The sequence below is a fragment of the Poecilia reticulata genome, chromosome 7, assembly GCF_904066995.2.
Source record: "Poecilia reticulata chromosome 7, P_reticulata-male-v2, whole genome shotgun sequence".
Taxonomy (NCBI): Eukaryota; Metazoa; Chordata; class Actinopteri; order Cyprinodontiformes; family Poeciliidae; genus Poecilia; species Poecilia reticulata.
In genome coordinates, this window is record NC_088836.1 from 22905527 (window position 1) to 22926856 (window position 21330).

The 21330-nt window shown below is 39.0% G+C and overlaps 1 protein-coding gene across 1 annotated transcript in view; it reads right to left on the reverse strand.

Moving 5' to 3' along the window:
• Positions 1 to 21330, reverse strand: part of LOC103467941 (cadherin-4-like) — a 258109-nt gene that overhangs the window by 15088 nt on the left and 221691 nt on the right. The window contains exons 9-12 of the mRNA XM_081609125.1: positions 17790 to 17927; positions 12931 to 13116; positions 8101 to 8357; positions 1333 to 1475 (exon numbers count right to left, since the gene is read on the reverse strand). Coding sequence (XP_081465251.1) covers positions 1333 to 1475; positions 8101 to 8357; positions 12931 to 13116; positions 17790 to 17927 — 724 coding nt within the window. The remainder of the gene's footprint in view (positions 1 to 1332; positions 1476 to 8100; positions 8358 to 12930; positions 13117 to 17789; positions 17928 to 21330) is intronic.

Consider the following 21330-nt stretch of genomic DNA (forward strand, 5'->3'; position numbering starts at 1 on the left):
TTTCACAAACACAGACTTCCACACACATGGCTATAAGAATAGAAATCCCAGACTTTTTCCCTCAGTTTGTGGTACTGCTAATCCCGGCCATGTATGGGGGACATGTGGAAGCAGCTTGCCACAGCTGATAGGAGAATTAAGTGGGCTTTAACCAGCTAAATAAATAATTATGTTTGTGTAAATTTCTCAAAGGGATTTGTCTTAATTCTCTTTTTCGAGATGTCAGGAGTGGAGAAAAGGCATCTAAGAGCTGACCATATGTTCTTTGATGAGCACATCCACATGTACAATACTGTACAGACATTTACCAAAGGGGGTGGACAGCAAGGGGGAAACTGGAAGTGTGCTTCTCACCATGCTGTCAACACCTCTTCACCGTCCCTCTCTAATATTCTTACCACTTCACAGCACTTTTACCATAATCTCTCCTATGTTATTGCAACACCTACAAAGTCAGATCTGCAGGAAGCATTTGCCTCCTCACAGATTTATTAGGTCTTTGCTTATTTGTCACACTTACATTTTTCAGAACATAAAACATCCATCCATCCATCCATCCATCCATCCATCCATCCATCCATCCATCCATCCATCCATCCATCCATCCATCCATCCATCCATCCATCCATCCATCCATCCATCCATCCATCCATCCATCCATCCATCCATCCATCCATCCATCATAAATTAGGCCAAGAAAAAAAAGGATATTTAACACAGTAAGAGGATGTCAGCTTCTCCGCCTCACATACATTGATATTTTCAATCATTGCAATTGACTGCACAGAAACACACATGCACACATAAAAGAGCTGCACATGAGAGCATTCACAGATGCAAACACTTAGAAATACTACTAAGTTTTTATGCCGGTTCAACTTAAAGTAAACACAGCAGAGAGCTGTGTGTCACTGATAAGGCAATTTGGAAAGGGGAAAAAGGCATTTCCTACTTGAAGAGAAAAAAAAGCACTCAATTCCAGTTGAGTAAAGTGGAACTTATTTGTTTGCTGTGATTGAGTTTGTGCTTGGTTAGGCTTAAGTTTCAACTTTGAGGCAGAACAAATAACACATGCGACAGAAATGACAGGAAACAGAGGGAGAAGTCAGGTCTGGACTGAAGATAAAACACGGAGAGAGGAGAGGATCAGCAGTGTGACCAGCTGTGTGAATCCAGGATTTTCTTTGAGTTAAGCTCAGTTGTGCAGTTCTCAGACTCTGCATCCCCTTTTTATGCTTTTAAATTCAAACAAAAAAAGTTCAAGTTTGATTTACATTCTGATACGGAGGGATTGCAAACAAATAAAGAGGAGGAAAAAAAACTGCTTCTTACCATTGTCTGTAGCCAGAAACGTAGCTTCGTATATGTTGTTTTTTACGTAGACGGACTCCCGGTCGAGCATTCCAGTTGTTACAATCTGACCGCTGGTTCTGTTGATAGACAGCCAGTTTGCCGGGTCGTTCAGCTTTGAATACCTAAACACACGTGGACAGATCGAAGGAGAAGTTAGCGTTGGCAATTCTGCATCTATAAGCAATCGTGTCTTTCCTCTTGTGTCTGTGAATACACAGATTACCTCCCAACACACATCTGCACAAAAATCACAACAGCCTGACCTTCACAGCATTTAATTCTTCATTGACTTCTTTCTCAGAGCCTGAAACCTGCAGTCAATTTCACCTCATTTTTTCGCAAGTGTGTACCAGGCCGTAATGTCAATTGCTGCCCAGCTTAAGCACTGTTGCAACTCTGCGTGTGTGTGTGTTTGTTAAAGGTAGTATGTTTTTTCTAGGAAGAGTTTGATTTAATGTGGGACGCTATTAAGTTGTCGAACCGGGTAGTACACATGCATATTTAGCTCTTTCATGTTTGCAGATGTAAGTGACGGAGCCGTGGAGACTCACTGATGGGCTCCTGGCACTGATCAATGAACAGGAAAGTCGATGTGGTAGCAGGTGGCAGCAGTCCTCTGGGATAAGATCGGAATAGGAACAAGGGATCATCTATGGGATTGAATCCCAATCTTCGCTCTGATCTCACTGTTCCGGTTCCTCAAGCTTTTTTTGCTTTCGGCCTTTTCTATGCTTTCAGTTATATCTGATCCCCCCCTCAACTCATGTCGCCTCACCTCATCTAGCCGTAGTTGGTATTCATACATTTTCTTATCCCTGTGTGTATCCTGTCATCCTTGCCTCGTTCGCGCTGCGATACAGAGTTCACCATCTGCGACCTCTCTTAGCCGCAATCTCACTTTCACATGTAAAAGCATCATCTGTGAACATGTGACACCTTGACCTCACACAACAAGGTTTCTAGCATCACTGTGATTTCATTTACTGGAAGTCAGCTAGGCCAGATGGACTACTTTTTATTCCATATATCCGTCAGGTTTTAAATCTATCCGTATCTAAATGGGTTTGACCTTCTTTTTGCTTTTATGTTTACTAAACTGCACTTTAGTGCAAAACCTGCTTTTTATTTGTCATAAAAAATATACACATGGATATGATTCTGCTTAAATGGAGACAAAAAAAAAGCTTTAGAAGGATGGGTGGCAGCAGGTAGTAATGACCAGGGTGTAAGGCAGAGAGTAAAATTTCTCCCCCGCAGAGAGGGCGGTGGGATTTTCCCAGCAGGCAGTGGGCACGATCCCAGGAACAGTGAATTGCAGAAAAGGGGATCATGCTGGTGACATTCCCACACTTTAAACAGCCGTAGCTACACAAGGTAGTCTGGCCTAGACCCAGAGATTGTAAAACCATCATCAGGAACTCAGTAAACTCAAATATAACTGTAAGTCGGGAGGAGTGGAAGAGAGGGTGAAGGAAAGGAAAAGATGGTGAGTTGAAATAGGTGGGAGGAAAAAGACATAGAGCAGAAAAGATTTAGTCATACTTTCATCACTGTGCGATCAAATTCAACTCTTACATTTAAGTCTGATTTGATGCCTGCGGCACTTTAAATTATTTAACTCCACTGCAAATAAGTTTTTTTATTACTATTCCATTTTTTGCAATAAACAGATGGCAGAAGAACAGTTTAACTAATTAAATACTGTTGGACTAATCTAAGAAGGCTATTATCAAAATGTAAAACTAAATTCTACTTTCAATGACAATTGAAGTCAAAGAATTATAAAACTCCTGAAATACAATTCCTCATAAGAGGACACATATCCTAAAGATCACCTGATGCAAGCAATCCAAAGGTTCGTTAGTTGCATCATGTGTGCTTGAGATAGGACGCCTCCAACGTCTGAACTGTTGAAAATAAGGTTTCATTGTATAACAGGGATATAAGCCAAGGCAATGCACAAATGTTTAGAGAAAGATGTCATTGCTTTGCACATTAAAGGAATAAGGTGCAAAAGTCAGTGAAGTCACTGGATATTCCTGCAAATGTAGTTGAAAACATAAGTTGCAAACTTTGAATAACACAAGACATGATTTCTGGTAGAATGAAAAAGAGGAAGCTTTGTACAGCTGCCACCAGATTTGGAATCACGAGCATCACAAGATGCTACATCTGTCACTGCAATTGGAATTAGCAAGAGTTATTCAAATGCTGACCAGATAATAACATGACTTAGCTACATGCTAAGCTATGAAGAAGCTTTTATTGCACTGACAAAAATACTGTCATCTCTGGAAGTTGCATCCTTGAAATGGCTTCAACAGGAAGGAGCCTTTTTATAGAAAAGCCAATTTAAGGAAAAATAAGAAATAGTGTGACAGCAGCTTATAGTTTCAACTTGGACTTTTAGACTTTTTCCAAAATTACCATAGATGCTCTCCAGAGAGAAGGGTGAATAATAGTGATTGGGGATGAACAAGTATAACCTCAAAATGTGTTCACTAGTCTAATCTTCACAATAATTTAAGATTTGAATGTCCAACCTTTTAGAAGCAACATACATGTAGTTTGTTGTATTTCCCAGTTTGGAGACGTGTAAAACAAAAGAGACCTCCTTGGCAAAATACATATTATGCAAGAAACCCAAAAATAATACCTAATTACTAAGTCTTAATTTGACAAGTCTTAAAAACACTTGGTGGAATATATCTAAAAAGGTGTCGCACTGATGAAGCTTTTTTTTCCCACCATCATTTGTTAAAATTTGTCATCGCTGAATAAATTGATTCAGATAACAACGTTGATTTATTATGTTTTTGTTTTTTTTACTAGGAATATGCTACTCCAAAAAAGTGAATTTATTAAATGGCCTTGCACACCAGGGAGGCCAATAACAGTAGAGGGTTCTGTAAGTTAGCATGTGCTCTTCTTACACTTAAAGAACAAAAAATAAATAAATAAACGGGTTTGATGAAGACAGCGGGTAAACATTTTCATAGCAGTTAAACTGTCAAAGTAAAATTTTTTCAGCAACCTGAAGTCTGGTAAGCATGATTTCTGTCAAAACATGACATGCTGCAAGACGTTATAACTGTCAAGTCTGGAATAGCTTCAAAAGCTCAAACCAACAACTGCTGCATTTACTTTTCTGTTTGTATTAATGTCAATTAACAGACATAAGATGTAAGATGTTCATCAGTCATGCTTAGCAAAAAACATGCAGATGGGTAACAGAGACATTATTTTAGTTGTTAGAAGTAACTTTTGTGTAAAATGAAATATATTTAAAAAAAACGTAAATAGAAAGTGCATAAAGGAAACTATTAGTATCTTTCATGTTAAGCACGGAGCTAAAATCCCGCATAGCTTCATTTTCTGAACAACAAAGACAATCAATTCTGATCTAGGCAGATGCAAAAATGGGAGTGAGCCTTCTGATTATTAAAAAAAACACAATTCAATCATAAGTCAGTGGATTTTGCTAAACCCAAGACTAAGTTGGATAAGCAGTCCTCACAAACAAAAGCAGCGTAAAAGAGAAAAAAAAAAGCAAAGTGGTAAATTCTCTGCATAGATGACCACAGTCAGCATTAATACAGAAAATAACTTGACTGGTAGGACTTCCCTGGTATTTAAGGTAGTCAGTATTCTGTTAATATGAGTAAATATCACTTCAGAAAAGTGTCTGGTTTCTAAGAAGTTAGACCATCATGAGTTGAAGCTAAAAAAGCCAACCTCTGGCAGTAAACAGCTTTTTTAGACAAACAATTTGCTATAAACAACAGACACTGGCAATAATAATATTAAAAGAGAAGCATTGTTTCTGTAGAACTTTCTTCACTTTCATATCAGATGCATGCACTAATTTTTCAAGACAAAATAATCATTTTTTTTATAATACACAGGTGGATGTGTAAAAATTCCAGCTAAATTTTGCTTATTAAACTACGTCTAGAAATTCTATGCATTAACCACTTAATTAGATGATTTTTTTTTTATTTTCTATTTGTTTCTGCTTTGCTTAAAAAATATATATAATTACAAAAAAATAAAAAATGACTTTTATTTATTAGAATTATTTTTCTCCTGCAGTTTTCCAGAAAATTAGGGTTGTGCGGTAAGCTGATTGTACAGGTTGTGCGATCACCTCCTGCGCCTCATTTGCAGTGCTTTTCCATGTCTCTTCCACCAGAAGGCTCATCTCATTTGGGAGTTGGGAGGTGTGTGAGTACAGCTGGATGTATGATTAGGCCTGGCAGGTTAGTGATCTTAGCAAGCAGCAGGGAGAGGTATGACATTTATTTTTCAAACCCCCGACCCTGAGGATGAAAAATGCATGTCTCGAGCTTAGCCAAGGCGGTTTGGGTAATCATTTATGCCAGTGTCTCCAGTCCCATATCTCGACCTTACTGGTTGGGTGTATGACAGGTGATGCATGATGCCTCGCTGTCCCCAACTCTTTCTCTCACTGGCCTAACCACAACAGGACACTTCAGTCTTTCTTTTCTTTGATAAGCACCTGTCAAGTTCAAACCTTGACCCGAAGTCAGCTCACTATCCACGGCTTGTTTCTGCCTGCCACTCTTTGCTCCTCTGCAGTCCCCCAAGCCGTTTCACCTTAATTTAAACTTTCAGATCTTCCTGAAGTTTCCTTTTATCTCTGGCTTTTTTTTTTTTTAAAGCATTCCTACCACACTCTTATGCAGTTATCTAACTGTCAGGGAAAACCTTTATGCTTTTTCATTTTTGTTCTATTGCATGCATGTCTATGTTTACAGGTCACAAAAAGTGTAGCAACATCTCATGATTTCTCTCAAGAGCTTTCATGACTCCTTGACAGTGAACATTTTTCTCACTGTACTCAATCCATTTTACATCATTATGTGATTTCATCTGATGAACTAAGTCAAAAGTCACATGAAGAATCATGACAATGCCATGAAGAGCTAACCAGAAGTTTCTAATGACACTGAAGTTACTAACTACTCTTTAATATCTTCTATTAGCTCAAAATGAATTTTTCATACTTTGTGAAGAGTCTGGAAAGGATTTGCTCATCCCCAGTTTAAAATATAAAATACTTAGAGCAACCGAAAGTCAGCTGGATGATATCCCACTGAAAAGAGAATCTTAGTTAAAATGAACAAAACCTGTTTGTCAAAACAGAAAATAAGGAACATTTCCAATGTTGTTTAGCATCAACATCTCCTTAGATTTAGACATGTTTAAATACCCCATTGCTTTAAAATAACATACAGTTTTCTGAAAAGGTCCGCGATTGGAGATACAAGGTTTCTGCTCAGCATTGACGATATGACACAAAATATGACATGTAAACTGTAAAACAAAGCAAAAAACTCAGATCTCATTTTAAACACGACTTTTGATACACTACTTTACGATAATTCATTTAACAAATGGACCAAGAATATAAAATAACTATCTTACTAAAGAGTTTGAATAAGCCCATTTGAGAATTGCGATGGCGCCCCCATGGTTTGTGAGTATTTGCACTCAGTTTAGCAGACATTATGCTCGCATTCAGTGGATTAGAGGCAATAAACCCAATTCATCAAAACAATGCAGATGACTGATATCCCAGAAACAGAGAATGAAAATGGTGTAAAGCAGTGGGAATGATGGTGATGCTGTCCAGGTGGATTCAGCTTGTCATCTCAAGCCCATGTTTTTCTTCTGAATAGAAAAAAGTCAAAAGGCATTTGTTTTATTTTAAAGTGAATATGCCAGACCACGGCATACTTCTAAAAAGCTAAACTGATTTTAAATTGATGCAGTACGATGCTTCAGAAAAAGAAAATACACAAAATCAATTACTTGAAAGCAATTTAAAAAGGGAGCAAAAACAAGAAAGAGAAGGAGAGGAAGAAAAAGTCAAACAGAGGGGGAGACGGCCCAGCTGGTGGGTTTAGCATCTTTCTAAATTATAATGTACACCCAATTTACTCTCATCTGCTGTGAAATTAACTGGGAAATTTGTTTAGATATGTTCCCCCCAAAGAAAATTAGAAAACAGGAGCTGCATAGCGTGAGGTGGCATTAATCCCAAACCGAGCATCCGTGTTATCGTCTCAATTGCATATTTCTCAGTTGCTATTATAAATTATGCCAATACACTTTCTGTAATCTATATGCACATAAGAAAATGCTTTTGCAGTTGCATCACAATGTGAAGCTCTTCGTCATTCTAGAGTGTTATTAATAGATCACCTCTTCCTCAAGGGACACAGCCCAGTTAGCCGCACCGTCAAGATGACAGCTGGACTTTGCAAATTGTAAGGTCTGCTGGATGTTTAAAGGTTGGCTCATGTTTAAAATCAGAGAAGCTGAGCGCAGACAAAGAACACTGCAGGTGGCCGTAATGTGGTGTCAGGTGCTTGAGTTTGAGCCAGCTGTTCTCTCTACCTCCTCCTCTTCACTCCATCTGCTCAGTTCTTTTCCTCTTGCGGTGCATCTATGTATGTGCTAATGCCACAGAAAGCCTCCTAAACTTTTATTTAAAAGGCTTTTTGTGAGGTGGGTGGAGCCAACATACAGTAATGTAGTTGCTCTTTGACTTTTTACTATTGTCAAGCTGCTTCTCCCAGAGTTTTTTTTTTTTTTTTTAGGTAAATGCATGTCAACAGAGTTAGTTCCATGCAGCTTGTATTTGTAGAATAGTAAGCAAGACTAAACACTAAGACAGGTCAGAGTGAGCTCCACCAAGACAGAAAACAAACAATGCGGTACCTGATTATCTGTTGCATCTGGAGTCTGTCAGGATCTGAAGCCGAGAAAGTGGTCAGGCTGGTGCCAGTGGGAACGCCTTCCTCAAATCGGATCTGCTTGGGGTTGGTGGGGAAGTAAGGGGGCTCGTTGACGTCCTTCACAGATATGGTGACTCCAGCAGTCGACTGGAGTGAAGACTGGATGCCGCTGGCCAGGTGGGCCTGGTTTGACACGACCACTGTCAGCATGAAGGCCCGGTTCATCTCGAAATCGACTGGCTGGAGAACGAAACGAAAAAAGTTATTTACGTACGACAAAGAGAAAGATGTGTTGACTTTGAGCCATTCAGGCTTGTCTTACATTTGTTTAAATGCATGTTACTTTGCTCTATTCCCCTCCTTAACCTTTTGCATGACAACTTACACCATGTGAACTTGTGCAGTCTGTCACTTTTACCCATTTCTGTTTTGGACAGTAGGTAATATGAATATGTATTTACTGAAAGAACGACCTTTGCTTTGGATTTTCATATATAGTTTGGTGTGGATCTTGGATATTTGTTCTATCACTTTCTGTCTTTAAAGATGGCTTTGTGTCATAATAACAAAGTCTTAATGGTTGTGGTTAAAGGGGGAATTGCTGTCATACATTGAGCCATGTTGTTTGGACATTTTCTTCCCTTCATAAATGAAATAACATTTTAAAAACTGTGTCTTGTAATTGCTCATTTTTATCTTTAATATAAAATCTATTTGATGAGTTGAAACATTTATATATGAAAAAAAAGAAACCTGGAAGAAATGTGTAAGCAGGAAAATACTTTTCTTTTATGGCACTGCAAGTTGAAAGGAAGATATAAAAGACAAACAGAAAAGCACATTTTTTCAAGCGTGGTTCCACAATACAGAAAGACTATTTTCATGATTGTTTTCCACTTATTCCTATTATTTATTGTATTACAGTCCTTCCTCTGAATACAAAACCTTTGTAACAAAATTTTAAGTGGTCACTTGTGTGTTTACTGTAATCCCACTCATTTTAAAATAAAAACCCTGATCAATGTTTCTCTTTCTGTCAGTGTCTGTCCGATTGATAATTGAACAGCTTTACCATGTCATATAGTCCTACTACAAACCAATAAACACACATAAAAACAGCGCTCTAACTCCATGTGCTGTTGCTATGGCTTGGGTACTTAAATGTGTTCAAGCCATCTTGAACTTTTTTTTTTCCTAATGGAGACAACAAGACAAGGTTCAAATGACATAAAACAAATTAAGTGGAAAAAACAGCCAATATGCCTTCTGTGAGTGCTGCACATTTAACAGCGTGATGATGATCACGGCTGCAAAGCTTGTGCTTGATGGTGAAGTTAAAGACTCTGAGCACATCCTCACGTTGCATTGCTTCGCTGTTATCAGGATGATTATAAAAAGCATCATTAATCAGGACGATTTGTTGACCCCAGCACAGTGGTAGGACTGTTTTCGTGTGTGCTACTTGGTGCAATATTTTGCCCATGCTTGCATGTGCATGTAGATTTTCGTTAATGTAAGCAAAGACGAGTGTACTCGCATGCGTGACCCGATAGAGCACTGGGAGCCCATTTAAAGGCAAACCACGCTCGTGGCTCTTTGATCTAAAGCCTGTGGTGTTTTTGGAGCATCGGGAGGTCTGGAGTACAGCTGAAACCTAAAGTAAAACACACACATTCACACAGACTCCCACAGCCTGAGGGAAACCACAGGGGTGAGAGGTCAATAACATGGCTTCCATCTCTTGCCTATGAGCCATCCCGTCTTGCATCTCCTCTGCACCACTTTACCCATTTCTCTCCTTCCCTTTTACATAATTTGCACGACTGGACTCCAAATTCCCACCCTGTGGGTTCCTCACCTCTGCCCTACCTCGGCTCTCTGTGATCTAAAGCTCACAGTGGGCCGGCGTCTCTCAATCCCGGGAAATCTGCCGTCACCCGCACTTTTCTCCTCGCCTTCTCTTCCCTCGTCATCTTGTGTGTTAACATAATCTGTGATTTACATATCTTAATGACTCATTCAAAGCGAGTGGATCTGTTTGTGTGTTTTCCATGTGAGCCTGTTTGTCTATGGACTTCATTACCATGTGGCGAAATAAGAATTAATCTCTTGGGATCCTCCAGAGAGCAGCAAAAATACGTGACATGTTCTGGTTAAGACCTAACGCCTTGTTTACACAGAAGCTCAAGGTCCTTGTGGTAGACTGATGTCTACCTGAGTGTTAGTGTGATTCCATTTGTCTCCCTAGATACCTTGGTTAAAAAAAAAAAAAAAAGAAAACTGCAACAGTGCAAAGCCTTTATGTGGTTTTTACATTTCATCTTTCACAAGATGTCCAACATGAATCCTTGGGTTCACTTTTTTTTTTTTTTGTCTCTGTGTGAGCTGAAGCCCCTCTGTTTATTTGTCGAGACAGTGTATTGCTTATTTCCTCTCAGGGGGTGGCTTGTCTCTTATTTTATGATTTCCTGATAACCTCCCATGGGTCTCAGTGCAAGCTTACGGCTACCCAGCTGCCTGCTGAATTTCACAGGGAGTGAGAGGAATGGATTATTAAAGTCAGTCATCTAGAGATAATGAAGAGAAGCAAAACACCAGTGCTCATTGCTCAGGCTGCAGAGGGAATTATAATGGCATGTTAGTGCTATTTGTTAACATTATTGTGAGATGTGATTTGCAGAAGTCAGATAGATGCTGAAAACATCCTTGGCTCCAGAAGGTCACTGTAATAAAATAGTAATATCTGTAAAACATTTGCAACATGATAGAAGCACTTACATCAAGCCTTATGAGGATAAATACCACAAATGCATACAGATACATGCAAGTATATAAATGCAGTTCTTGAAGGCCATTAAGCACTTCTAATGTAGAAACCTTTACAAACGGAGAAGTAATCGTAATGTTATATTGCTGACTTTTTTTCATACACTAAAGAATGCAGGGTGGAAAAACTAATTTAGTTTAGTTTGCAAACCTACTCGTTGGTCAAATGTGGACTAATTCAGGCCTGGATTACATTAGCATAATAGAATACTAATTTAAAACTGACTGATTTAATCCAGCATTCCATATTAAGTTTTCAAACCCCAAAAATGGGTTAAAACCATCAACAGCGTCTGTTGTCAATCCAAAGATTCTGATGTCTAAATCACTGATACGTTTTTATTTGACCTTGCATTAAAGAAGCAGATACAAAGTGTGTATTTAAAATAATTGAAAACGTGGATAGGACTGTGACAATACAGACAAGTATTGTGAAATTTGAATTTTAAATCCATTTTTTTTTATCACAAAAGAGTAAAGGTTGAAGAAATAACATTTACTCTAGGATTTAAATTTTAAAGAATCTGTATGAATCTTTATATATTGTGGGATTTACGGTTATAAATCCCATAATATATAAAGATGATCAATATATAAAGTAGGGCTGAAACGATTCCTCGAGTGATTCGAGTACCTCGATTATTAAAATTGCTCGAGAAAAATTGACCTGCCTTGAAGCTTCGTTAATTTATGTTTTATCATTTAGTGCACCGTGTTTCAGCCGGAACATTATTTGCGTTGAGCGGAGCTCTGACTTCCGCCTCTGAGTTGTTGACGGAAGCTACGTGTTAGCGGCATAACGTCCAATCTTCAAGTTCGGCCTGTGGGGATTTTACTGATTGGTGATAATTCCGGGTTTTCATCGTTTTTGTGGGACCAATAAACATCCTTAAAATGACCGGCGCGATGCCGGGAGTTCGGCAGCCTTTCTGCTCCGGAGCTGCTGGTTGAACGGCGGGAAGAAGCTGAGGAGGATTTATACAGGTGAGCGGAGAGACTGAACACGGTGGGCGGCTGAGGGTTGATGCTTACAGGGTAAGAGCAGCTTTACGGACGAACCGCACAATAAACTTATATCATCCCGGTCTGAACAAACGGGAGGCGGAACATGGCTGGTAGATGAGTTTCTGAACGGAGGAGCCGTAAATATCCCGTATCGCTCCCCCGGTCTACAAAAAAGTAACTGGTAGGGAAGCTCAAATGTGGAAAAAATAGACTGATGTTGATATCCGATAGTAACACTGGTGTTATGGAAGATTTACCAATATTTTATTTCATAATTGTTTTTATCCGATTACTCGATTAATCGTAAGAAAAATCTATAGATTACTCGATTACTAAAATAATCATTTACAACAGCCCTAGTATAAAGATGTGGTCTTTGAGTGCTAAAAAATAAAGGCCTCATGCATCTGATACTGTTTTAAAGAATATCTGTTCAGTGTAAAAGTACTTTACATTTAAAAAAAAAATGTTGGTGGGGCATAGGGATTAAAGTCAAACGTGAAGAAAACAATAGTTGTTTAAAAAAAAACAATTGAAGCAATGCAACTGGGGCCTTAAACTATGAGGTCAGCTTTGCTCTGAGTGGTCTTGTCGCCAACATAGCAAGTTGTAACAAGACATGGCTTTGTTGTTACTGTCATTTACCATGGCAGTGAGAACATTATGAGTGTATAAAACCATTGCCATTGTAATTGAGAAATCAATATCTAATTTGCTGCAGTAGTCTCACCAGCCACCGCATTAAAGTGTGTGTTTGAGTGCATGAGCTGTTTCTGAAGGGCACATTAGCCTCCAATCCTTCTTTTGGACACAAAGGGGCATGTGAAAGGCAAAGACCTCCACCTGCCCTTATTTAACTCTGTCGCCTATTATAATGGCTTGTACCTAAATCCAGGTGGAATCTGATATTCTGCATAGAAGGAAAGCTGGTACTTCCCACTATAATAACCTCAGACATGCCATAAAGTACATAGTACGTTACCTTCACCACGGTGACCATGCCGTCGTTGGAAACGGGATCAGTGCGGATGGTAAAGTGCCCAGTTGGGTCCCCACCTATGATCCTGTAAATGGCGTTCCAGTTAGGAGAGTGAGGCTGGTCAGCATCTATAACAGTCAGATTAGCCACCGCAACATCCTCTGTGTTCTCTGGGACCTCGCCAGAAAACTGTAAGAAGCAGAAAAAAATGAGAAGCTACATCTTTCTGAAACAAAGTTACTTTTACTGGTCTTATATTCCTTTTGTATCCATTGAGCTCCTGTATAGAAAATAATCCTTTCAAGTCTTTTAGCTAAAGTAATTTATCTCATTTCCACAAGCAAGGAGAAAACACAGCTTATCCACTGGCAAATAGATGCTAAGAGGGGCATAGTTTTTACTTTTAATGTTTTTGTTTTCTGGTATTCTTTGATGAACAATAATATTTAATTCCTTTGAAATCCAGAATGACAAGGAGGGGAAATGTTTGCAGAGGGAAAAAAAGCTATCAGCCGGGAGGCTTGAAACATCTGTTTGAGTGTATCTAAGTAGTTTTTGGTCGTCCTCATGCTTTCCAAATACATGTGCTTTGTCCTGATAAGCCTGATGAGCAGCAAGCCGCTGTCTGTCATGTGCCGGTTATGACGGGGATTCTTGTTTGTTTTGAACGAGCTCGGGGGATAATTGACGCTGACACTACAAGAAGTCTGCAAAACACAAGTTGACCACAGACCCACCTACATAAACAACTTGACAAGTCCAGACATGCGAGGTCATGTTGTGTTTTCCAACTCATCTGGAGGTAACTGGCGTGCAGCACCATGCAGTTACCATGTCACCGCGGGTAACAGGCATGGATGAGCTACTGAGCCGCTTATGTGGGTGAAGGATATCAAAGAGCAAAGCCACAGACCAAACACTCCAAAAGACCATAATACCCTGCTCGGTGACGCTCACATCAACCAGCAAACAGCCGACAGCAGCGGGCAGATTAGAGGGCTGCGTCAGGAGAGCTGTTCAGAGACTCAATGACATTCTTAAGACAACAGACAAGTCCGGGTGGTCTTGATGCACTGTCTGGTTTGGCTAAGTAGGCAGGCTGTCGTATGTTGTTGTCTGAGCATTTGTTTGTGTGTGCTTGAGTGATTTATTGCGGTAGTTTGGTTCAGGGACTCCCAAAAACCAATTCAATAAAATAAACTTCAGAGGAAGCTCTGAGGTTCTCTTGGGAATCCTTCGACATCTTGTTTGTGAGTAACTTTCCCTTAGTAAAAGCTAAGGGCAAGTGTTAACCAGTTATGATCAAAGCCTTTAAAGGATTCACCACATTCTCACTAGCAACACTGCAGTTACAAGTTGTTTAATTTGGGGGAACTGAAAGGTACAGAAGCGTGTTGCTGTCAAGGACGAAACTACATTTTTGAGCACTGTCACGTTATATCGTTATAATTATGTTGTACAAACGTGACTCTTATATTGTAGAAACATAGTAATATATTGTATGAACATGATAATATATTCATGTTATTTTACGAACGTGATCATTTATTATACAAACAATATATTGTATAAATTTGACAATTATATTGTATAAATGTGACAAATATATTTTATAAATGTGATAATTATATTGCATAAACATGATGATTATATTGTACAAATGTGACACAATGAGATACAATAATTATATTGTCCATACAATATAATTGCCATGTTATAACATGATGGTGCCGGTTATAAGCAGAAAACTACATAGTCTATTGTTGCTCTGGAGACTTCCTGATTCCAGGACCCCACTTCAGCAACAGTACAACTTTATATTTTATATTAATTTTTTTCCTACACATGAATTTATTTTATTCCTGTGTAATATTTGTATTACACAGGAAAAATAGGAAGTGTTGGGTAACTAATTAAGAGCTTCAAAACACTTTAAAAACAGTCTTCAGTTGTATTTGTTTTATAGGAATGGAGAGGCATGCCACTATGTGTGAAACTGGTGATTCTGTAGACAACAAAATCATTTCCTAAGGGGTTTTTTGATTTTTGTAAAAATGGACATATGATTCTGCAATACGAGATTTATCAATCTTGCGGCTCTCAATGTCTTTACTACTACGGGTGCAAATAACTGTGGAGGTAATTCTGGTTCTTCTAAGTGATAGCAAATCTTAACTCCAAGTGTAACACATGAGGGAATAAGGGTGGAACCCCTTGATTGTGATTGGCAACGAGCACTGCTGGCTTTCTCTCAATACTTGACATAATACCTCTTGCCAGCACCCTTACTCTTCTGTCACTACTTTGGCACTGACAAAACTACAAGGGGGGAGAGTAAGGTAGAAAGAGAGGCGAAAAGTGACAGGGAGCTTCATCATGTGAACTTTGTAAGGGCAGCACAGGCAGGAGGCCAAGAAACCAGCGTTGAGAATCCTGCACTAACTACTGCGATTGTGCATCCCCGCACTTATCTACAACGCCATATGGAAACATAGCAGCAATGGAGTAAACACAAAAGGTATAAACAATTTGATTCATTTTATCAAATCTATCTGTATTAGAGACATAGTGCAATAAACACCCAAAGGCTTCACATCTGCACACATACACAAACTCTGTGACTACTTGAAAAATAGGCCAGCCTCTGATAGGCATGATGAAATATTAATCATCAACATTAAAGACAAATTCCCCAAACTTTCTATTTCTGGGACATGCTGAAAGATCTATGGGGTTTATTGCTAAAACTAAATATTTGCATAATGGCCTGCAATCTCAACAAAATGGCTTTTCATGTTATCTCCCCCTACTAAAATGGATGATTTATGAGGGGAGTGGGTGAAAGTGCTTTCCTCATCGTGAATCCTAAACCTCCACTAAAGTTTATCATCAATATTCCTGATAATATTAACTTCCTCATGTGACGCTGATGGAAATGCACTTTAACTAGGTGGAATCCAGTTAGAGGATATCAATCTGTTATTGCCCTGCATCATCAATATACCACCATCAGTAGGGAATGTTAATGCAGAAAAGGGAGTCAGGGAAGGCTACTGATTTACAACAAGGCCTGTCTGCACTTCATCACTGCTACTGTAGGAAATTGCTTGAGTGACAAAGTACTCCCTCATTCTTCCTTGTCTCCTTGTCATTCTGCCTTTTCTTTTCTTTATTTATTTTTTTCCTTTTTGGAGTCTAAAATGTGGTCTGCTCATCAGTACATTTAAACATGTACACATTTATTTTCTATAGTTTTTCTTCATCTTTGCACTGCTTGTTTCCCTGCATGTTTCTATGTGATGTAGCACCTCTCTGATGAGGTTTAAAGCTGACACATGCTTGACGTTGGTGCTAGCTGAACATCGTATGAGTCCAAACAGCCCCCAGAGCAAATACTAACGCTAACTGCTTTCCTACCAACTTAAAGGCTGAGCACATTGTTGACAAAGTATTAGTATTTGCTCCGGGAGTCGGAGAGCAAAGGGCTTTTCGTCCACCCATTCTTCCTTCTAGTTCCTAATGCCATATAGTGCTGTTAAGAGTTGGGTGTAGCAGTCTCAAGTTCTCTCTGATAAATGAGCCTAGTCAATTAGTCCTGCAACTGTACCATACTCCTTTTAATTCTGGGTGATAGACTGAAATGTCCTGAGTTTGGTTCATTGTAATGTTCTCCAACTGCTTTATATTACCTGCTCTGTTTCTCAGGTAAAGTGAGTGTGGATTGGATTTCTCTACCTGGGAGCACCTGGGCAGGTCTTCCTGTCTATTTAAACCCAGCTGCTCCTCACATCAGTTTCAGCTCATGCTTGCCCCATAGTCCTGATATTTATGTTGGGTTTGATGTTTTGTTAACTGGTTTTGCTTTTCTTGAATTAGTTAGGGCTTGTGTTGGGTTGGTATTCTGCCATACTTTATTTCAGTTTGGTCTTTTCATTTTATTAAACATATGTTAGTGTAATAAACACTTATTAATTTGCCTTCTGTTCCCCTATTTTGTCAGAACCTCATTCCTTCCACTTTAAAATTTCAATATACTTTGTGTTGGTCTGCATGTAAAATCCCAATAACCTTTTAAGGTTGTGACTGTACCACGTATGAATACGTTCAAGTGGTATGAATACTTTTGCAGGGTTTGTATATTTAATATCCAAAGAGATTTTGACATTCACAACTGTTTATAATTAATTAGAAGTGCAGGAAACTGACTCTGCTTTTAGCCGTCTTGTAACGTACACTACAAGTGACACACTTGCTGTAAGACTCAGCCAAAAGGGAAATGTCTTGCCTCTCTAGTGATTTAATACATTACATAAATTGCATTACATTGGACTTTTAATTTTTACCCTGCTCCCAGTAATGACCCAGTGTAATGCAATCATCATTCTAAATATCCCTATGATGACAACAATCATTAACCATTTGCAGGATTGGGTATTCTTGCAGATGGAAGTCAATAATATAGATCAATGTTCTTCGTGTGTAAGTGTCCTTTACAGGAAAACAAGTAGGCAATCTCTGTATTTTAAAAGCATAAATTATGTTTTATAGCCACACAATATTGTTGGAACTCTTGTTGAAAGTTCAGATTCAAGGGGAATGGGGTTTCTTTCTTTGCAAGGAGCCCTGAAATCAGTGTGGAATGTTAGTGTATCAATACAATTGAACCAAAATTGAATTTCATTTCTTCCTTACTCTGTTAACTCATACCTCTTTTTGCTTTTCATTTCTCCTATAGCTACACATTCTTTTCTCAGGTCTTTCCCTCTAGCCTTCTTTTCATTTTCACCGTCCTCTTTGAACCCAGACCCTCTCATTCTCTAAACAGTTACCTTCTCCACACTTCCATATTTGTAATAACTTACAGTTCTTGAGGTCAGCATGGGAGGATTATCGTTGATGTCCGTGACAGTGATGATGGCAGTGGCTGTGTTGGAAAGGCCAAAGTTGAGGTTTCCCTCCATGTCAGTGGCTTGCACAATGATGGTGTACTGGGACACTTTCTGAGAAAGGACAAAAGAAAAAAGGGGGAGACATAGAAATGCTGTTATTCGTCTAAAGATAGCTTTCTCTTCTATGAGCACATTGTCTACAGAATGTGGCTCCCAGGAGAAAAACAAAGCCTTTTTTGGCGGGCCGTGGTTTTATTTGAAACACAGAATCATAACGGTAAAGCCTTTCATTTGACTGAACCGAAACGTTTCTCGGTGGATCCTGGCCAGACATCACATCATCCAGAGGCTGCACTGTGAAGCCTCCCCACGGGTGCAGCATGCCATCAAAGTCGTTAGGCGCGCTGCTTATTCAGTACCACTGATCGACAGATGTGGAGACAATGATCCAACTGACAGAGATTAATAGATTATCTGTGAAGCAGTAATATGAGGGAATAATAAATGCCATTCCCTCTTTTGAAATGACACAATGTCACTTCAGTGGTTTGAGATTTTATTATTTTTTTCCTTATTTGTGTGTCTGTGCACAGCAGCACTTGTGTTCTTCCTTATTCATCCGGCTCTTTCATACGTTCTTCTTTTGCAGCTTTCTTTTTCTCTTCTTCTGTCCCAGGGTGCAGTTAATGGGCTGCAGGAAGGATAGAGCCCAGGAGCCGACTGTCTGGATAATGTGTCTTGTCACCAAGATTCCCAATTACATTCCCACTGTCTCTCTCTCACCTGCTAATTACCAAGTAAATATCCCAATTAGACCAGGACGCCACATCAGGAGGATTAGACAGCTCCTCTTGGTTCCTCTCATCTTGATGCTAAATGAGATGCTGAACTCCAACCTTGAGCACACACTCATTAACATTAACGTATACACGCAAGCACACTTTGACGCTCCTCTTTCTACATATCTTGTTCTTGCCTGGCTGTCCCATCAGCCTCTGTACAGCTTGTACATAACACTCACCAATTAGACAACGAAGTAATTATGCAGAGCTTCTCTGAAACTCTCGGGTTGCAACAATACCACAGCACACCCAGTTTCCTCTGGAGTGCTGAGGTCTGTTGCTGTCAACAAGCTCTTTAAAAGTCCACTGCAGAGCAGTTAGCAGAGAATCAATGTGTGAGTTAAAAAAGAAGAGGAAGCAGACGTTTTAAAGGGAAAGAACAGAGGAGAGGACAGGACACAGCAGGGTTCTCAAGAAAGGTGTGAAATCTGACAGAAAATAGGTCATTTAATTATTGCTTTTGCAGTCGCATAACACCTTTCACAGATCAGACTACAAAGGACTTTGTGGTGTTTAAACTGTCAAGGTTTCAAAATGCAAAAAATGCTGGCTGAAATGTGATTAGTGATGTTTTTGGTGCATTTTCCCATAAAGACTGCACAGTTACAGACTTCCTGTTTTCTAGGAACTCTGTAAGAGGAAAACAGAGGTATGTTATTTGTGCCTCAAGTACAGCACATGTTGTTGCAGTAATGGGAAATAGTTTTATGCAAAAGGACATCAGAAAACAAAAAGCTAGTCTTTTCCAGGTTATAAAATTATTCAAATCTAACCATAAGTGTACAAAACCCAACATATGGACGGTGCGATAAACACACTGCAAAGAATGACCTTAGATAACCAATTTTTGCTGTCCATCAATAGGGGGAGGGTTCTAAAGTAATTTTCAAAAAACTAAAGTGAGAAGGAATATTCACAGGAGATTTTTAGTAATGTCTGAAGTAACTGTTGCAACAGCTCAGAAAAAAATCCAGATTTCAATCTGATTTATATGACATCATGGACCTTAGGTAATTGTATAAAAAATACCAACAGACCTTGATGAATTAAAGCTACTGTATATTCCAAAGCAACATGCACGACTATGTGTGACTGACAAATCAAAAAAGAAAATGACTCTAAATTTGTTGCTTCTAAAGGGAGGTTCCGAAATGTTTTTTTTACAGATAGATTTTATACTGTAGCTTCATGTTTGTTGACTTTTCATGGCTGTATGTAATGTCTTCGGTGTAATTGTCGCAACAGATCTCGGTTTTGTGGTGACAATTACACTACAGGTTTTTTTTGAAGCAAACACAGATGTTCCATAAATTTCCACTTATATAACTTGAAATGCAGCAAATCGGTAACAATAGCTTTTTAAATTTAGCACCACAACAGAATCAAACGGCCCACAGGCCTTTTACTTCTACAGCCAAGTTTGACAAGGTTATGCCATCGCAGTTTAATATATAGACCAGCTGCTCAAGCTCTTGGTCCCTAAGCCATCAATGAACCTTGAGCTTCAGTGACCCTCTCCCTGCTGTACTAGGTGTCCCTCCTTGGCCCACTTAAGGTTAATAATAGATGCTATGTTACAGCAACATCTCACAAGTTGAGTCACTTTGAAGATGCTCTGATCAGAATGAGATTTTATGGTCAAGAGGTTAAAGAAACCGGCTTTTAGCCACACTTAAACTCTTAATCTTTTCACATAGATCCCACAGGCACATTTATAGTTCTATTAACATGAAGTATATACATACCAAATAGGTAGTAGTGTCTTTGACAAGTTCTTGAAAGACAAACACTGTCTTTATACAAGACGTGCTGACATCTTAAGAGTGCAATTGGTTGAGTTAGTTTGAATGGCAAAGTCTACACAGTGTCTTGCAGAAGTGTAAAAGTTTTTCACATTTTTTCAGGTTACAAACCCAAAACTTTTATATGACAATCAAATACAAAAGAACATCTGTTGTTGGTTGTGAGTGGTTTTTTTATGCATAAAAATGGGAGAAGTGTGGATTGCAGCAATTTTCAGTCCCTCTCTGGATAAATACTTTTTAGAATAAGTTTTCAATGCCATTGTAGTTGCTAGTTCTTTGGTGTGTATGACACACCAAAAATTTTTTGCTCATATGTTTGCAAAATAAGTGAAGCTTGATCAATTTGTGTGAATAACATCTGTGAACATCAATTTTGAAGTCCAATTTGAGACAGATCTGGACTTTACCTGGGTTGTTCTAATACAGAAAAAGGCAAAATAATTATGTCAGTAACAGCTCTTTGAAGTACAAAATGGGATAGGAGGAGTTTAATCCTACATTTTAGGGAGAGTGTCTGGATTTGCTAAAGTGCAGATAAAACAGCAAAATTAAGCAGCAGCGGCTCAGCTGGGAAATTTTTAGTACATGTTGGCCTCATACCTTTCTTTGCCTCTGGCACCCCGCTGTCTTACCCTGTTTCTCCGTCTCTGTTACCCTATTTTTTTCTTTGCCAAATTCACACTCAGTTCTTCGCTCATCACGGTAATACCCCATCTATTCAGCTCTGTTTTTGTTCTCCTGCTCCCCCTCAGCTTTTCCTTTTCCCTCCGCTGCTCTTGTTTTACCGAGCACAGATGTGGTTATATGGGCTTTTGTGTTTGTCTGACAGGTGTCAAGGGCATTCCATCTCAAAAAAATTTCCCTTTG